The sequence below is a fragment of the Myotis yumanensis genome, unplaced genomic scaffold (assembly GCF_028538775.1).
Source record: "Myotis yumanensis isolate MYYU_CA2020_CCGP unplaced genomic scaffold, mMyoYum1.0.hap1 SCAF_14, whole genome shotgun sequence".
Classification (NCBI taxonomy): Eukaryota; Metazoa; Chordata; class Mammalia; order Chiroptera; family Vespertilionidae; genus Myotis; species Myotis yumanensis.
In genome coordinates, this window is record NW_027223765.1 from 7,406,812 (window position 1) to 7,424,485 (window position 17,674).

General features: G+C 40.2%; 1 protein-coding gene across 1 annotated transcript in view; it reads left to right on the forward strand.

Moving 5' to 3' along the window:
• Nucleotides 1–2,072: 2,072 nt before the first annotated feature.
• Nucleotides 2,073–17,674, forward strand: part of SCN10A (sodium voltage-gated channel alpha subunit 10) — a 79,427-nt gene continuing 63,825 nt past the window's right edge. Inside the window, exons 1-3 of the mRNA XM_070391051.1 lie at nucleotides 2,073–2,366; nucleotides 3,785–3,912; nucleotides 7,027–7,107. Coding sequence (XP_070247152.1) covers nucleotides 2,073–2,366; nucleotides 3,785–3,912; nucleotides 7,027–7,107 — 503 coding nt within the window. The remainder of the gene's footprint in view (nucleotides 2,367–3,784; nucleotides 3,913–7,026; nucleotides 7,108–17,674) is intronic.

A 17,674-nucleotide genomic window follows, 5' to 3' on the forward strand; every position in this document is an offset into this window, starting at 1 on the left:
CAAATAGAGAGGCTGGTTTATTAGTAACAGCTCCTGGGCTGGAGAGAATACACCTGCAAATACTCGGGTGGGTGGACTGTTTCAAAGCCAAGGCTGAGCTTGGATTGGCTCTTCCCCAGCTATCAATCCATGAGGTGAATCCCAAGCCCAGACTAATTCTACAATACATAGGTCCAACATGGCTGCTTCACAAGGAGCATGCCTTCCCCACTGCATTGAAATGGACTCAGAAATAAGGATTCCCAATTAGCTGAGCAAAGCCCAGGAATGTAGCAGGCACTACCTGCACCTTGCCAGATACCTTTCAGGTTGTGAGAAGAGAGAAGGAGGAAAGGATGGTGTGGGGTCAGGTAAGTAGGAGGTTTGGGGGCATGAAGTTAAGGGAGTTCTGTTTTCTTCATGAAGCAGGGAACATGGTCATTGTCTTTCTACAAAGAGGAATAGGGAATACTCAGAAAAGATGAGCAGTATTTGAAATATCTGACTAGAAGAAACTGCTGCCTAGGGAAATGATATGATTTCCAAGAAGCATGATGTTCTCCCTCACCCATCAGCAGTCCAGATTCAGAGAAACCTGAATTAGACTCGTGTAGGTTGATGCAGGCTTGGTATTTAGGATAAGGACAAGGGACAAATGGGGGACCATAAGGTCTGGTCTGAATATGGAAAGAACTCTTCGGCCATGGACAAAGAAAAAGTAGCCTGGAGTTCATGGAGGGGCAAAACATGGAAAATGTCAATAAATGGAAGGTTGTGGTCAGTCCCTTCACCTCCTTTTATCCAGCCTTCCCCACCCACCTCTCCTCTGAAATCTGTCAGTCTGTTCCATGTGTCCATGCCTCTGGTTCTATTTTGTTTATTGGTTTAAAAGATTAGCCAAAGAACGTATATGCATAGTCCATGGGCACAGACAACGGGGAGGTGAAGGCCAGGGCTGGGGCTGGCTGGAGGTGGACAAAGAGGGGGACAATGGGGATCATCTGTAATAGTGTCAACGATTACAAAAATAAGGTTGTGGTCAGAAAGCAGGATGAGACTAAAGGTAAAGTAGATCATGATGTGAAGTCTTTGATGAATGTGGGAGAGTGTAAGCACTCCATTAAGGTTGTGGTCCAATGGAGAAATGAAGACAGAAGGCAGTATGGCTAAATCTGGTGGTGGTGGTGGTGGTTGGTGGTTGTTGTTGGTGGTTGTGGTTGATGGTAGTGGATGGTGGTGGTGGTTGTTGGTGGTGGTGGATGGTGGTGGTGGTTATTGGTGGTTGGTGATGGTTGTGGTGGTAGTGGTTGGTGGTAGTGGTGGTGGTTGTTGGCGGTGGTTGGTGGTGGTTATGGTTGGTGGTAGTGGATGGTGGTGGTGGTTGTTGGTGATGGTTGTGGTTGGTGGTAGTTGATGGTGGTGGTGGTTGTTGGTGGTGGTTGGTGGTAGTGGTAGGTGGTGGTGGTGGTGGTTGGTGGTGGTTGGTAGTGGTTGTGGTTGGTGGTAGTGGATCATGGTGGTGGTTGGTGGTGGTTGTGGTTGGTGGTAGTGGATGGTGGAGGTGGTTGTTGGTGATGGTTAGTGGTAGTGGTAGGTGGTGGTGGTTGGTGGTGGTTGTGGTTGTTGGTGGTTGGTGATGGCTGTGGTTGGTGGTAGTGGGTGGTGGTGGTGGTTGTTGGTGATGGTTGGTGGTAGTGGTAGGTGGTGGTGGTTGGTGGTGGTTGTGGTTGTTGTTGGTGGTTGGTGATGGCTGTGGTTGGTGGTAGTGGTAGGTGGTGGTGGTGGTTGTTGTTGGCGGTGTGTTACAAAATGAGGAAGGAGCAATGACTTAGAAGCTCATAGAGACCACAGACTCGCCCCTGCAGTACCTGGAGTAGGATGGAACATACAGCCTCCCTAAGAGCAGTGCAGGGGCTGTAGGGTGCTGGGGGGAGCTTAATGAGGGTTAAGAAATAGGAGAGGTGGGTGGGGCGCTGTTTAACAAGAAAGGTGGGAGGGATGGGAGGAAGAGGGCCAGTGGGCAGACTGTTACCTCTCTATGGTGATGTCCACTCTCATAAGAGTATAAATTCTTCCTAAAGAAGAATGAGAAGATGGAATTCCCCCTTGGGTCCCTGGAAACTACCAACTTCCGCCGATTCACTCCGGAGTCCCTGGTGGAGATTGAAAAGAGAATTGCGGCCAAGCAGGCAGCAAAAAAAGCCAAAGGTAAGCAGAGTGAGCACAAGTGGAAGCAGAAGCTGAAGCAGAAGGACCAAGAGGAGAAGCCTCGGCCCCAGCTTGACTTGAAAGCCTGCAACCAGCTGCCCAAGTTCTATGGTGAACTCCCCGCAGAGCTGGTCGGGGAGCCCCTGGAGGATCTGGACCCCTTCTACAGTGCACACAGGGTAAGGGCTACTGGCTGGAACGGCTGTTCTCTGCTCTGGGAGAGGAAGCCTCTGTCCCCACTCAGCCCAGGGCGTCCTTCTGCATCTTGGGTGATGTGGTTGTCAGCTAGACTCAGTCAATGGGAAAGAAATGTAACTCACCTCTTCGACATTCTCTTTGAATCTGTGTGGTACTTATGGTAGAGGCTAATGAAACCCGAATCCTCAAACGCAGTGAGGACTATTGTGGAGGTTTCAGAGGAAGTGGCTGTTCCCTTGGATGAGTTCTGGCCAACGATCTCTAGAGATGATGGCTCTCTTTGCAAGTGGGGAGCAGAGATCTTGTGGGGAGGGGAGAGTAGGCAAGGGGATCAGAAATGAGGATGATTTAAACCAGTGGTCCTCAAAGTATGAGCTCGGAAATCCTGGGATTCTCAGAACTCTTTTAATGAGTTCTGCAGGTCAACACTATTACATAAGAATACTTAGATGTCATTTGTCTTTTTTACTCATGCTCTTTTGTGCACATATAATAGTAAACAGAGGTATTGATGGGGGAATGACATCATTAGTCTAACAGCTACTAGAACGTGTGCTTATCTATTCCCGTGTTTTAAAATGTCCTACATTTTCAATTTCTAAAAGTATATGTACACAAACATGTATGTATACACACACACTCACACACATAAACACACACACACACACACACACACATAAACACACACACACACGGTATAAGCAAAAAGGTATAAACACTACCAAAAGCTCTTTGGAGTCCTCGATAATTTTTGCATTCAAAAGTTTGAGAACCAATCATTTGAGCAAGAGCTGTTCCATGACAATTACCCTGTCTGTATGGTATCTTAAGTGTTCTCCACAGCTGGAAAAAATGGTGTATGAATGTTTGGGAGTTGGGAGGGTCAGGAATCAGCCATCTCCAGTATGGTTTGTGGAGAAAATAAAGGCACTGGACTGTCTTCCTCCCTCCTCTCATCTGCCAGAGCCCTCACCCTCCAAGATGCTCAGAGGGGGGTTTAAAAGGGAAGACCTAGGAGGTGGAGGACAGAAGGGACATCACGGGACTAGAGAGATCCACTAATTAGAAGAAAAATTAAATGCCACCAGAACTCCAGCCCTGGGCATGATGCATCTTAGCTGCTCCTTGGTCAGCTGCCTGTCTACTGGGCACTTGCAATGCGTTCATTATGATGCACCATCAGCCACGAGGCCTGGGGTGTTGCTGGGAGGGTGGGGGTATGGCTGTGAGCCCCTGATCCTCCCTAACTCTCTGCTTCTCCATTGGGCTCTCACTGATCCATGGTTCCCAGACCCTCTTGCTCATGAGCCTGAGATGATGCCACTCATGCTCAAGAACATGGTTGTGTGAGGATGTGTGTTTCTCACTGGCGGTGCCCTTCTGTTATGTTTTTTTGTAGACGTTTATGGTGCTGAACAAAGGAAGGACCATTTCCCGGTTTAGTGCCACTCGGGCCCTGTGGTTATTCAGTCCTTTCAACCCGGTCAGAAGAACAGCCATCAAAGTGTCTGTCCACTCATATCCTTTGCACGGTTGATTCTGCCACATGTTAGAATCAGGCCTTGCCCACTGTGTCTAGTACCCGCTTCAGAGGTTAGCAATAGAGCCTTCCTCTCATCAAATCCCTTTTTCAGTCATTATATTGAAAAAACCGTTTGTGACTTTAATGTATCCAACACCTGAAAGCAGTCCCAAGGCCGAGGAGGTCTTCATGCCACCCAGAGATGGGGCTGGGTTCACCTACACTAGTATGGACACACCTCTGGATGCACATCTTGGAAAATGTTCTCTCTATGAGGAGAGCTTTGCTGATATGGCAGGCACAGTCTCACCGTATGTGGTCGGCTCTTCCCACAACATAAAGACCAGTGAAAGGGCCCTAAGCCTTCTTTGGGCCAATGAGATAGGCATGGTATGCCTGGGCTCTAGCCATGCTGGGGAGTGGCTGCTTATTGGGCAAAGGAGCAGCACTTCCCAGAGGGCCAAGAGAACAGACAGCAATGGGCAGAGGGTAGGTTGTCTCAATGGGCCCCCACTGGTCATGTGGCACTGCCAATGGCATAAGTTACCACCAAACTACCAGCAGGTTGAAATTGTCAATAGCCCAAGGTTCCTGCCATTGGAGAATGTAATGATTAGCGATACATTGATCAAATGTCTGTATATATTTAGGTAGCGTCAGAAGCTGGCTTCAGGTTTCTGTTGTGGGGGTAGGAGATGGGGTTTTTTGTTTGTATATTTTTCCCAAGACCAGTCACACTAGTACAAATAAGAGACTTTGGCTTGGTTTCCAGGGATCTTCCCTGGTGACTGTCCAAGTTGGATGTTCCAGAGTTGATTTCAGCTCTGGCTTCCAGGAGGTTGACTTGCAAGAACAGCCTTGCTTCAGCTGCCTGGCAGGTGGTACCAGCCTCTCCCTAGGAGGCTCCAGGAAAAAGAGCTCTCTCCCTGCACCCTGGGGCAGCTCGCAGGATCGCCGGGCAGCTCCCACCGAGCTGGTACCCCTGGCACAGAGATCTCAACATGAAACTGCTGCCGCAGGAAGTTGCATTACAATTTCCTTTTCCTTGCTTTATGGTTAACCAGTGGGAAGTATATTTTCTTAATTGAATCTTGGATTTCTTGATTCTACAGAGAATTTTCATGATAATAGTAGGCTCCCATTTGCTATATACCCCGTAAGTGTCAACACTCTCGTAGGCACGGAAACCTTTGAAGAAGGGATTAACCTCCCCATTTTGCAGATAATAAAACTGACACTCAGAGGCATTAAGTAAAGTTTCCAAGGTCACTCCGCTTGTTAAAAATGTCCATCCTACATCCTGCTTGGAGCAGTATCAACAATAAGGAAGTAGGCAGCTAATGAAAATGAATTAGGGTAATTTATTCTCTCAGTATGTCATCTCTACTAGCGTTTTCCTTATTTGTAATTTTATGTACAATTACATTAAATTACAAATAAAGAAAAACAGCAAATACACAAAATTTTCTCCATGTATCCTGGTTGAATTACATCTAAATAAGTAAGAAACAGCTAATTAGAAATAAAATCACTTTAAAGAACCAAGTGCCAGGAAATATTCTTTTTTATTATTGTTGACAGTATTACAGATGTCCCCCATTTCCACCTCTTTGCTCCCTGCCACCCAGCCACCACCCCACCCCAGACCTTCCCCACACTATTGTCTGTGTCCGTGGATTATGCATATTCTTTTTATCTTGATATTTTATGAATAAATAACTATGTAGAGGGTCTACTCATCATAGACTTATCAAAATCTGCATTTCTGGATGTAAATCTCAGGAACTTGGGTAGCTCTACCCCCAAAAGATACTCCTTAAGGTATGGGATTCTCATTGTCCTATTATTACTATTTCATCAAAATTATAATTCTAATCAAATTCACTATGAATGTTTTTATAAGTAATATTATACATAATATGTCATATTACTTTTAAAAGTTTTTGGAATTGAAGATATCATTTTACATTAATCCTTGGGTTAACATCCCCCCCCTCCATGTGAATACATTTCTTACTTTAACTGCAAGTCAACAGGAAAATGTGGCTTAATTAGTAGAATTTTCCTTTTTAAAATAGAAGTTTTCCTAAGTAACTATGAGACAGGGCACATTAAAGACATTTACACAAAACACACACACACACACACACACACACACACACACACACCTAAAATAGATTTAAATAGTTCTGCTCACGCTGAAATTATGAAAGATGAGCGGTTCACTCTCTCCCTGTAGGTCAAGTTCATCATCAGGCTTTATTTTTCTTCAGGAAGGAATTGTCAAGAACCCAGCTAGTTCTGAGAAAAATGTCCAAAGGGAGGCATTGATTGTTGCATTTTCCCCACCAACGTTTTCCTCATCTATTTAGCCCTCCCACTTGCCTTCCTGTTCAGTGTCCCCTTCCACTTCTGATAACCCCCTTGCCCAACCTCTCCTCTAAGAGTCTCCTCTCTGCCTGTTCAGAGTTCTCACCACAGCCTAATCCTACTTGGAATTTCCACCTCGGACCAGCATTTCACTTCCTGTGCCCGCCTCCTCCGTTCCTGGCCAGAAGTCCACTTCTTCAGCCAAGTTAGGAAAACAACCTGACTAATCTAATTTCCATGGAAGCTTGTAGCTCTCCCATTATTTCTACGTTCCCAGGAGCATTCTCTTTGTCTTTTAGGGGAAGAGAGACATTGATGGATGAAGCTTCGGGGTATATTGTAAAGTGAAGTGAAGCCTTCAGGGCAGAAGGACATTTTGGAAGAAAGGTTCCGTTTCCTTTCAGCTTGCTCAGGGTTCTCTTAGCAAACGCCCTGAGTTCACATCTTGGCATCAGGGTCGACTAGCTGTGTGAGCAGGGAAAAATTACCTAAGCTTTATCAGCCTGTTTTCTTAGCTCCAAAATGTAGATAATAATATCCACCTCTAGGGTAATTGTGTTGGAAAAAATGTGAACGAAGTACTCAGCCCATAGTAGGCACTCAGGAAATGTTCCTGGTTATTAAGCGACAAGACCATGAAGCCAATCCTAGCTAAGAGGTATGAATTTCATCATTCAGCATCACCGTGGTCACAGATGCCATTGGGGAAGCACGGTGACTCTCAGCTTTTCCTTAACCCAGCCTCTCAGGTGGTTCAGCACATTTATCACAGTCACGATCGTGGTCAACTGTGTGTGCATGACCCGCACCGACCTTCCAGAGAAGATGGAGTGAGTAGACTTGCTGTCATTCGCTGCCTTTCCTTTTTTCCCCCTTCTTCTCTTCCTCCACATGGCAGCTTTTCCCCCTGTTATTTATTCTGTGGGGTTTCCTTTGGGTAATGTGGGATCCTATTGTCTATCTGACTTTGTAATGGTCATATATCTTCTCTGTAGACTTTGTTTCATATGATCCTCAGCTTTAAAGAGCTATACATTAGTGGTTCTCAACCTTGGCTGTGCGTTGGAATCTCCTGGGGAGATTTATAAAATATCGATGTTGGTATCTCAGTCTCAGAGGGTCCAATTTCTGTGATCTGGACAGATGGGATTCCTGCCAGATATACACCCATTCACCTGCTAGGTGCACACATGAATGAACTTTAGGGAAGGCCTACTCTTGGAAAGAGACAGAATGAAGAACAAATATATATTTGGAATTTGTTCAGAAAATAACCCATGAATGAAGCTGGGTAAGTTATCATGGCTCATATACTTCAAAGTGACCTTAGTATTTCTGAGATTATGCTGAGTTAGCAAATGGAAACTGTAGTTTCAGAATGTGGGAACTTTTCAAAAGCACCCTACACCAAAGCTTTCTGTAAAGCTTTCTTTTTCCAACTTTCCAATTTTTCTTGCTGACGATGACATTAATATACACACAATAGGAAACATGTTCTCTTTCTATTAATAAGTTAAAGTGGGAAATCATGTGATCATCCTAATTGATGCTGAAAAATTATTTGATAAAGTTTGATATCTGCCTATGATTTAAAACTCTTGGAAAAGTAGGACTATAAGGGAATTGTACTCTGATAAAGGGTAACCACTTTAAAGAAAGCAACAAACATCATACTTAATTGTGAAAAGTGGCAAGCTTTCTCTTTGAGATCAGAAGAAAAATATAAGAAGCAAAGATGTCTGTTTTATCAGTTCTATTCAACTTCGTAAAGGGGGAAAAAATAAAAAAACAAAGGAGACTTTATCCGTGACCTCAGTTTAGGGAAAGATTTATTACATAAAAAATAAGAAGCATGAACCATAGGAGAAAAACCGGATACATTTTAATACATTAAAATTTAGAGTTCTGTTCATCAGAAGACTACTTTTTGAGAGTCAAAAAGCAAGCCTACTGAGCAGAAAATATTTGCAACACATATACCTACAAGGTGTTTATCCAGAATAATGAGCCGTATGAATTCACCAGAAATATGTCAGAGCAACCAATTTTAAAATGAGCCAAGATTTAAATAGATATTTCACAAAAGTAGAAATCCAAATGATCAATAAACAGATAAAATATTCTTAACCTTCTCTTAATTAAGGACATGTGAACTAAAATCACACTGAAAGATTTCTATAAGTTTGTTGGATAGAAAATTTTTTATTGTTGACAGTGCCAAGTATTGAGAAATGTATGAAGCAATAGAAAGTCATATACTTCTGGTGGGAATGCACATTTGTACAACCCTTTTGGAAAGCAGTGGACATTATCAAGTAAAGGTGAAAACACATATACACTGTGATCTCCTAATTACATTATTGGAACATTCACTCAACAGAAATAAGTACTTATGGGCACCGGGATCCAGCTATAGAAAGTTTATGAACGTTGCCTAAAAGGAAAACATTGGAAACAACCCAATGTTCATAAAGTTTTGAATACGTTAAACGTCTTCATTATGTTCTGAAAGTGGGATAACGTACAGCAAAGAAAATGAATACACGCGCCACACAAGGATAAGTCTCAGGAATATAATATTGAACAAAAATGCCAGACACAAAAGACGACCTAAGTATGATTCCATTTAGACAAAATTTAAAAACAGAAAAGCAAGACTACTATGCTGTTTAGAGATGAATACGTAGGAGGTAAAAATATAAATAAAAAGGCACAAAACCCCACAAAAGTTAGGATAGTAGTAACCTCTTAGGCAGAGGTGGGAGGATGTAATTGGCAAGGGGCTTGTGGGATGCTCATGATGTTCCATTTTGTGACATGAGTAGTTTGTCATATGCTGTTATGGACTGAATTATGTCCCCCCCAAATGTATATGTTAAAGCCCTAACTCTCCCCACCCTCCCCCGCCCCCTGCAAGTGACTGTATTGGAGAAAGGGCCTTAAGGAGGTGATTAAGGTTAAATGAGGTCATAGGGCACAGCCGTGACCCAGTAGAACTGGTACCCTTCTAAGAAGCGGAATGGACACCAGAGCCTTCTATCTGCCATGTGAGGACACAGCAAGAAATGGGACCTTAGCCAGCCAGGAAAGGGCCTTCCCCAAAGCCTGACCCTGCTGGCACCCTGATCTTTAACTTCCAGCCTCATGAACTCTGAGAAGATAAATTTTTATTGTTTTACCACTCAACCTATGGTATTTTGTTACGGAGCTGACTAATACACAAGCACTCATTTTACAACTAATTTATGTTTCATGTGCATTTTTATCATGCATGTTACGTATCAAAATAAAAAGTCTAAATACAAAGTAATTTAAAAAAAATAAATGACCAATGCGTAAAATGCAGAATACTGAAAACTATAAATCAGAAGATAGTAACTAGGTAGAGAGGTAGAGAAATGACTGTTAGTATTTTAGCTTCTTGTCCTTCTCTCTCTCCCTCTCTCCCTCATAGATAGAGATAGAGATAGGTAGATGATATATATAGATAAAGAGATAGAGATAGGTAGATGATATATAGATAGATAAAGAGATAGAGATATATAATGTAGATATAGATATAAAGATAGAGGTAGAGATAGCAATAGAGATAGAGAGGGATGGAGATAGAGTTTTAAAATGGCTGAGCTCAGGCATGTAAAATTTCTGTTTTTCTTCTGAACTTTTAATGCAAAGCATTTTCTCTCAAAACTAAAAGTTATTTGGGGATTCTTGTTAAACACGGAAGACAGCATGCATATGTTTTACCCCAACTCTCTCAAAATGCTGATAAAATGACAGCATGGGAACAAGAACGGTATAAATATACGAGAACAAAGGAAAGCCCAGAGGACACAAGATGTCAAAACAATCTCGGAAGACTGCAAGTGGGTGGAGGACTAGTAAAGGACTCGGCAGATCAGAGCTTGTTAAACTACAGTGCCTGCAGGGAGGGATAAAAATGAGGATGGAGGCATTTTACCCCCCAAACCCCAGAGGCCCTGAAAACATTGACATGGTATCCATAGCAAAACTTGGGAGTAGAAAGAGGAAAGAATGCGGGAACTGCTTCTAAAATAGCAAGAATTTAAAGAGTATTCTTTGAAGTTGGTAAATCAAGGACTGGAAAATAATTATATTTAACAATACATAGGTATGAAAAATATATTATTAAATACTATCAGATGATGCATAAAGCAGAGGGGAGAGGAAGAGAAATAAGATATTGTTTAAAGAGCTAGCATACCAAGGACAGTGCATTACATAGTTTTAATTATAATTATAAATTTATATTTATAAAGGCAACCACTAGAACTAAAATAAAAACAGTACTAAATTCAGAATCATGCACCAAAATAAAGCAAGTAAGATATACCTGATAATGAAATATTTGAAAAAAGTATTAAATACATAACATAAAGTAATATAAATAGTAAACTAAAATCAAACAAATCTGTCAGGTTAATAAATATAAATGATTTGATGCACCTGTTTTTTAAATTTCATATGTATTTTTATATAACAAAGCTTTATCCAACTTCATGTTTAATGAAATATATACTGCTCAAGGCAATGCAGAAAGGTCAAAATTAAACAAAGGGCGAAGATATAAGCAAAGGTAAACAAAAGAGAGCAGGAGACATGATCTTAACGTAAGAGAAGGTGGAATTTAGGCCAAAAATCATTAAACAGAACAAAATGTTTTTGTCTTTTTACCATTATAATTCACTACATCTTTGCAACAAATAATGTGGCAACAATGTCCATCAATCAAAAATTATGAGCATATAAGGGTAAATAGACAACAACATTGTAAGAATGGGAAAGTTTATTTTCTTCAGCCTATGATAGGCCAAATGTATAAAAATATACATGACATGAGTAATGTAATGAAAAGCTAGATCTGATGAACACATATTAAACTATATTCCCTGAAAAGTAGAGAATATACTGACTTCTCAAATGACCATAAGAATTGACCAAATATCAAACCACAACAAAACCTCAATAAGTTCCGAAAGAAGAAACAATAAAGAAAACATTCTTTGACCACACTGCAATAAAGTTAGAAAATAATAACAAAATCAAAAAAAAGGAGAGGTCTTTCATTTGTTTTAGTTTTTGTGTGTGTGTGTGTGTGTGTGTGTGTGTGTGTGTTGTTGTTGTTGTTGTTGTTTTAAAAAAACACCTCTCTTAAAGAACTCCTAGATGACAGAAAGACTACAAACTAAAATTATAGAATTTCTAGGGAAGAAAAAACAAGTCACACTTTAATCAGAACCTATAGGGTGCAAGTAAAGATGTGCTCAGGAAATATCCATGGCAATGAAGCACAGAATATGTATCAGTCAAAAATGAAAGGAATTATTTAGATGCTTAACATAAAGCTAGACAAAAGAAGAAGAAACTAATGAAAGGAAAACAGAAGTTAATAACTTAAGAGAAAAATTAGTTTGTTAGATAATAGAAAAATAAATTCAAAAGCTATGGTAAAAAATAGGCCCAAACCTTTATACTGAAAAATGGCAAAACATTATTGAGAGAAATTTCTAAGTACCTAAATAAATTTAAGGATAGCTCATGTTAGTGCTGCCCAAATTAATTTACAGATTCCATGAAATCCCAATAAAAATCCCAGCAGCAGTCATTTTGTAGAAATTGCCTGAATAGATTTTACTTGCATGGATGAAGCAAAATTTGTTTACCTATTGTCCTATTGACAGGCATTTATGTTGATTCTAGTCAACATAATTCTCATATTCTGCCATAACAGTTCTTCGGGGAATATCCTTACACACATATCTTTGTACGCATAATATGGGTAAACGGGAGCAATGAATTCCTAGAAGTGGAAATGCTGGGTTGTAGGGACGCACAATTTTAATTTTTGAAATATTGCCAGACTGTTTTCCAAAGCTGCACCGATTTCCATTTCCACCAATTATTAAACTCATTCTTTAAAAAATTTTTTTAAAAATTGATTTCAAAGAGGAAGGGAGAGGGTAAGAGAGAGACAGAAACATCAATGATGAGAGAGAATCATTGGTCGGCTGCCTCCTGCACGCCCCACACTGGGGATCAAGCCCACAACCCCGGGCATGTGCCCTGACCGGGAATTGAACCATGACCTCCTGGTTCATAGGTCTGTGCTCAACCACTGAGCCACGCCAGCCAGGCTTAAATCTATTCTTTATCAGATTTTTGTATTAACTAAATTGTTGGCACAGTTTCCTTTATAAACACACTTTGAAAAAATATAAATGATAAAAATCTACCTAGCTGGTCCTCGTTCTAGAAATGGGTGTGACAGGTTTTGAATGGTGTTCAGTATCCTCAGCTTCACAAAAATGATCAGACTTCAGATTTTTTTTTTAATACAAACTGATAACAGCTCTTGGCGGTGCCCTGTGTTGCCGGGAGCCCAAAGGAAAAGAGTCAATGTCCTTGGGTTAGACGGGCTACAAGAGCATGTTGTGTATTTCTTAGTAGAAATTAAACCGTAGCCAGTGAGGAATCAGAAGCTGATCCTATCGCCGTGTGGTTGATACAGTCTTTTGGACACAAGTGGTTCCCATTCCTTATCTCTCCTCCCTAACACTGTACCTCCCTGAAATGTTAGCTTTGCTCTGCTGCTGGATGATAAAGTCAGCTCCTGCGCCCTGCCTCCAAACCCCCCCTACCCCCCCCCCCCCCCAACCACTACCACCACCTGCCTGCCCATCTGTCTGCTTGTGGGAATATTTATATACTTATACTATACTAGGGACCTGGCACACGAAATTCGTGAGTGGGTACGGTCCCTAGGCTGACAAAATACAGCAATTTGGTTGCAGGGAAAAGCACATTGGAAAGAATGTTTTCTCACCTGGAAAAGAGCAGGTGAAGTGAAGCTGAAGCAGTAGGAGACGGGGGTGGGGGTGGGGGGGTGGGGACCTGGCTGTGCGTGGCATAAAGCCGTGTTTTGTGTCTTTGCAGATTTCTATGAGGGATACGGCACTGCATGCACGCTTTAGCGGATGCTTTTTAAAAATCAATATGGTGTTTGTGTGTTTGTCTAAATGGCTACATGTAGACTTATTTCATTTGTGGATTTTTTTGTTTGTTTGTTTTACTGCTATGTAATATCCTATAAAGATATTCTCCTGTATTTTCTTCTAAAAGCCATAATACAGGGTGGGGCAAAAGTAGGTCTACAGTTGTTCCTATGGAAAAGAATACAATATGAATAAATAATAATACAAGGATAAACTGTGTTTATAGTACTCACAACTGTAAACCTCCTTTTGCTCCACCCTGTACTTTCTTCTCTGCTTAGGTAGATAGCGCACCCTCCTCGACATGTGTGTGTGTGTGTGTGTGTGTGTGTGTGTGTGTGTGGCATGAAACAGGCTTCTAATATTTTTCCATGTGTATTATCCTTACGACACCACTTTTAATAGGTCATCATTTCCCAAGTCATTCCTTCTACTAGCTCAGTCATGCACCAGATTTCCATGCGTACTCCATCTGTTTCTCCCAGGAATTTATTTGTCACTTCCCGAGATAACACCGTGCAGATCTAAACGCTTTATGATATGATCCGACCTGGTTGCTGATGGCAACCCTTCCTGTTGTCTTCTTGAAAATTCCCTGGTTCTTCCTCGTTCTTTACTTCTCCATATCAATGTAAGGATCAGCTTTTCAAGCTTTTACAATTTTATTGAAACTTTGATTGTAAATGCATTGAATTTCTTTATTACCACATTTATAGTATCAAGCCTTCCTCCACATCAGCATGGTGTATATGCCAATGTATCCAAGCCTTCTTTATATTCTTCCATAGCATTTTATCATGTCTTATGTACAGCTTTTTACACATCTTATCTTACATTATCATTTGGATATTTATTTTTATTGCTAAAATCTATTAATGTTTTTAACTTCTAACCTTTCTGAACTCTTTAACAAGTTACAGCATTTCTCTGTAGAGCCTCTTGGGTTTTCTGTTTAAACTGTTATATCATCTGTAAAGGATAATGAACGTGTTTCCTCCTTTAGGATTCTTATGCCACTTGTTCACTTTTCCTGTCTTATTGAACTGGCCAGGACCTTCAGCACAATGCTGAAGCTCCTGTGAAATGATTTAGAGGCTACTGATTTTTTGCTACAAGGGTGAATGATGACTATGTTCTTTTTCTCTTGTTTTTATACAGTATACATCTAACGTTTCACTACTAGTATTATCATGATGACTATGGGGTTCTCATGATTACAATCCTTTATCAAGTTATGGAAAGTTCTTTCCACTTCTGGTGTGTTAAGAGTTTCATAATGAATGAGTATTGGTTTTTATCAACATTTCTGTATTTATTAAGCTTACCATATAGTCTTTCATCTGCTAATATAGTAAGTTACCCTAATAAATTTGCTAGTCCATTTTTAATGATTCTTACTTGATCATTGGTGGATTCAGCTTGCCAATATTTCAAGTGATATATCTTGGTAAATGAGGCTGCCATAATCTTCTCTCATAAACTGTCCCTTTGGGTTGCTTTCCCATCTCCCTATCTCACTGTCTTCCTTCTGTATCATCTCTGGGAGCTCAAATTCTTCTCATTCTGTTTCGCAGAGCAGTTCAGCTCTCACCATCCCCTACAAGTTTCTCAATAAGTGTTCTATGGATCTCTCTTGACCACCAGAAGTCTCTCAGTAGGCTCTAAATCATTTCACAGATTCGGAAGAAAAGGCTACGCAATCATTTATGCACATATAATTTTAAAAATCTGAAATGTAAGATTAATAATAATTTCTATAGAATTTCTCACTTTTTATGTTCTAAAAAGCAGTGTATTCAAGGACTGACTTAGTTCAAACTGGTGTCATTTATCTTAAAAAATGTATTTATCTTAAAGAATGTATTTTATTGTCATCTGACCATTATTATTTACGTTGGTTAAACCCACATTTGTCACTGTTGCTGTCGTGTTGCATAATATCTACAATTCACAACATGAATCAGCATTTACACAGTGGTTTGCGAAAGTAGAAAAATAACGAAAGTAGAAAAATAAATTATAACGAAAGTAGAAAAATAAATCCTAGGAATGAAATAAGGTCACAAATATAAGTAGTAAGTGGACTCTGTCATAAATGTAAAGCTTGAATCTGTATGTCACGTGACAAGTGGACAATGGATGTGGATAATCTCACAAAGGCAGAGAAAAAAGAAAACAGGAAGCATGACAATGGAAGATGATAATCAAATTTATTGAATTAATGAGCCTTTTGTCCTAGTGCGCAGCTCATAGCCCTTAACACTTTTATCAAATAATAATATAAAGTTACCCAAACTTTCACAATATTTCCCAACAAAGCTTATTAACCTTACTTTTAAACCATTTGACTTCTCTAGTGCAAACAAAAACTAAGGCTTTCCAGTACAAAGTTGTCAAAATTTAATGTTAAAGGTTGAAAAGACATGAAAACTATAGTCATCATTCACCCTTGTAGCAAAAACAAATGCAATTATATTCTTGCTGGCAAAATATGAAACCAACTTCAAATCAATAACAAGTATTGTGGTTGGAAAGAAAGCAGGAAACAATTGGTAGAGTTTCTTTATCAGAACTATTGGATTTCTCCTAATGTGACTGGCATTTAAAATCAATGACTATTATGTATGTACACAACCAGACAATTCACTTTACAGGTTAATAAAACTATGAATAAATCAATGTCAGTATATATTTGCCATATACATGAGTGATTTTAAAAGAGATTTCTGGTTTAATTAACGATTAGTTTGTAAACTATGAGGTAGACTTTGAAAGTTATGTTGGACATGAATGTTCCCATGGCATTATTTACAATAGCCAAAAGGTCAAAACAAGGCAAATGTCCATCAACAGATGGATGAATGAACAAAATGTGGTATCTCCATACACAATGGATTCTTAGCCTTAGAAATGAATGCCATTCGGATGCATGCGACAACATGGGCGAACCTTTAAAAAACATTAAGTAAAATAAGCCAGACCCCCAAAACAAAAATGGTATGATTCCACTTATATGAGGTCCCTAGAATAGGCAAATTTACGGAGACAGAAAGTAGAACAGAGGTTGCCAGGCAGTAGGGGAGGGAAGAATGGGGAGTTGATGTTTCATGAGCAGAGAGTTTCAGTTTAGGAAGATGAAAAAGTGCTAGAGATGGATAGTGGTGATGGTTGCACCATGTTGTGAATGTACTTAATGTCACTGAATTGTATACCGTACTTTAAAAAGGTCAAAGTAGTCAATTTTGTACTATGTACATTTTACTACAATTGAAAAAAAAAATATATACATTGACTTGGTATTGAAGAAGCTCCGGCCACAAGGGCTGCATGCAAAGGCATCACGATGCCATTGAAAGTTATTGCTGCCAAATGCAGAGCACGCCTTATTCATGGAACACGCCTCATTCACGGGGGTCCATTGCATGCCTCCAGAAATGAAAGGGTTTACAGTGTTTTAAAATAAGGAATGAAATCTTTTTAAAATTATCATTTCTGTGAACACGCGTGCCGTGTCTCGGCAATGCTTTTAGGATTTTGAATAGTATGGATCTTTGACTTCAGGACCGAAATATCAGGATTTTTAAATGATCAGACCTCAGAATTTCTTAAAACTGAACAGTGGTTGAGAGTCAGCAAATGGCTCCATGGCTGAGAGCTTGACTCTTTCCCCAGAATCCGATGATTTTCTTCATTCAGCAGAAAAAAAGCACTTAGGCTATGTCTTTTGCATATTACAAGTCACATCCAAATGCTGCAACTGAACACGGAGAAATATCTTACAAGCCAAGTGCCAGCAGAGAGAGAGGGTGTGACTGTCAGCTGATATCTCCAGGTTGGGACCTCTGACACCTCAGCTCTCAGGGGTGCTGAGCTGGGGCGCTGGTCTGCTGATGAAACACTGAACGTTGTCTTTAGTGGAAATTCTCTCCGTGATTTCTGGGTCTGCATTTGATCTGAAAAGCCAGAACTATCTGTCAAAGCTTCCCAACAACCTATAATTCTGAGTTAAGATTTTCTAATGCAGAAAACACAAAAGAGTGGAGTTCAGGGGAAAACCAACAGAATATGGAAGCTGACAGCTCACGCAGCTGTCCAGCCAGAGATTTCTTCGTGAGTGATTTCAAACGCTATTTCTCCCCTCACAGATATGAAAAACCAGTACTGCTATTCACGTTTTAATTTGATTTTTACTTTTATTGAAGATATACAGGCTTGTGGTTTAAAAGGTCGCGCCTCTATAAAGAGTCTAACAAAAACAGCAATTTCTTTTTTCTCATCTTCTCACCTCTAATTCCATATTTCTGAAGGCAAACCTCTCAACATTTTTACTTCTTCTATCTCCCTATCTCTAGTAATATACTCATACTACTATTTTTTTTCCATT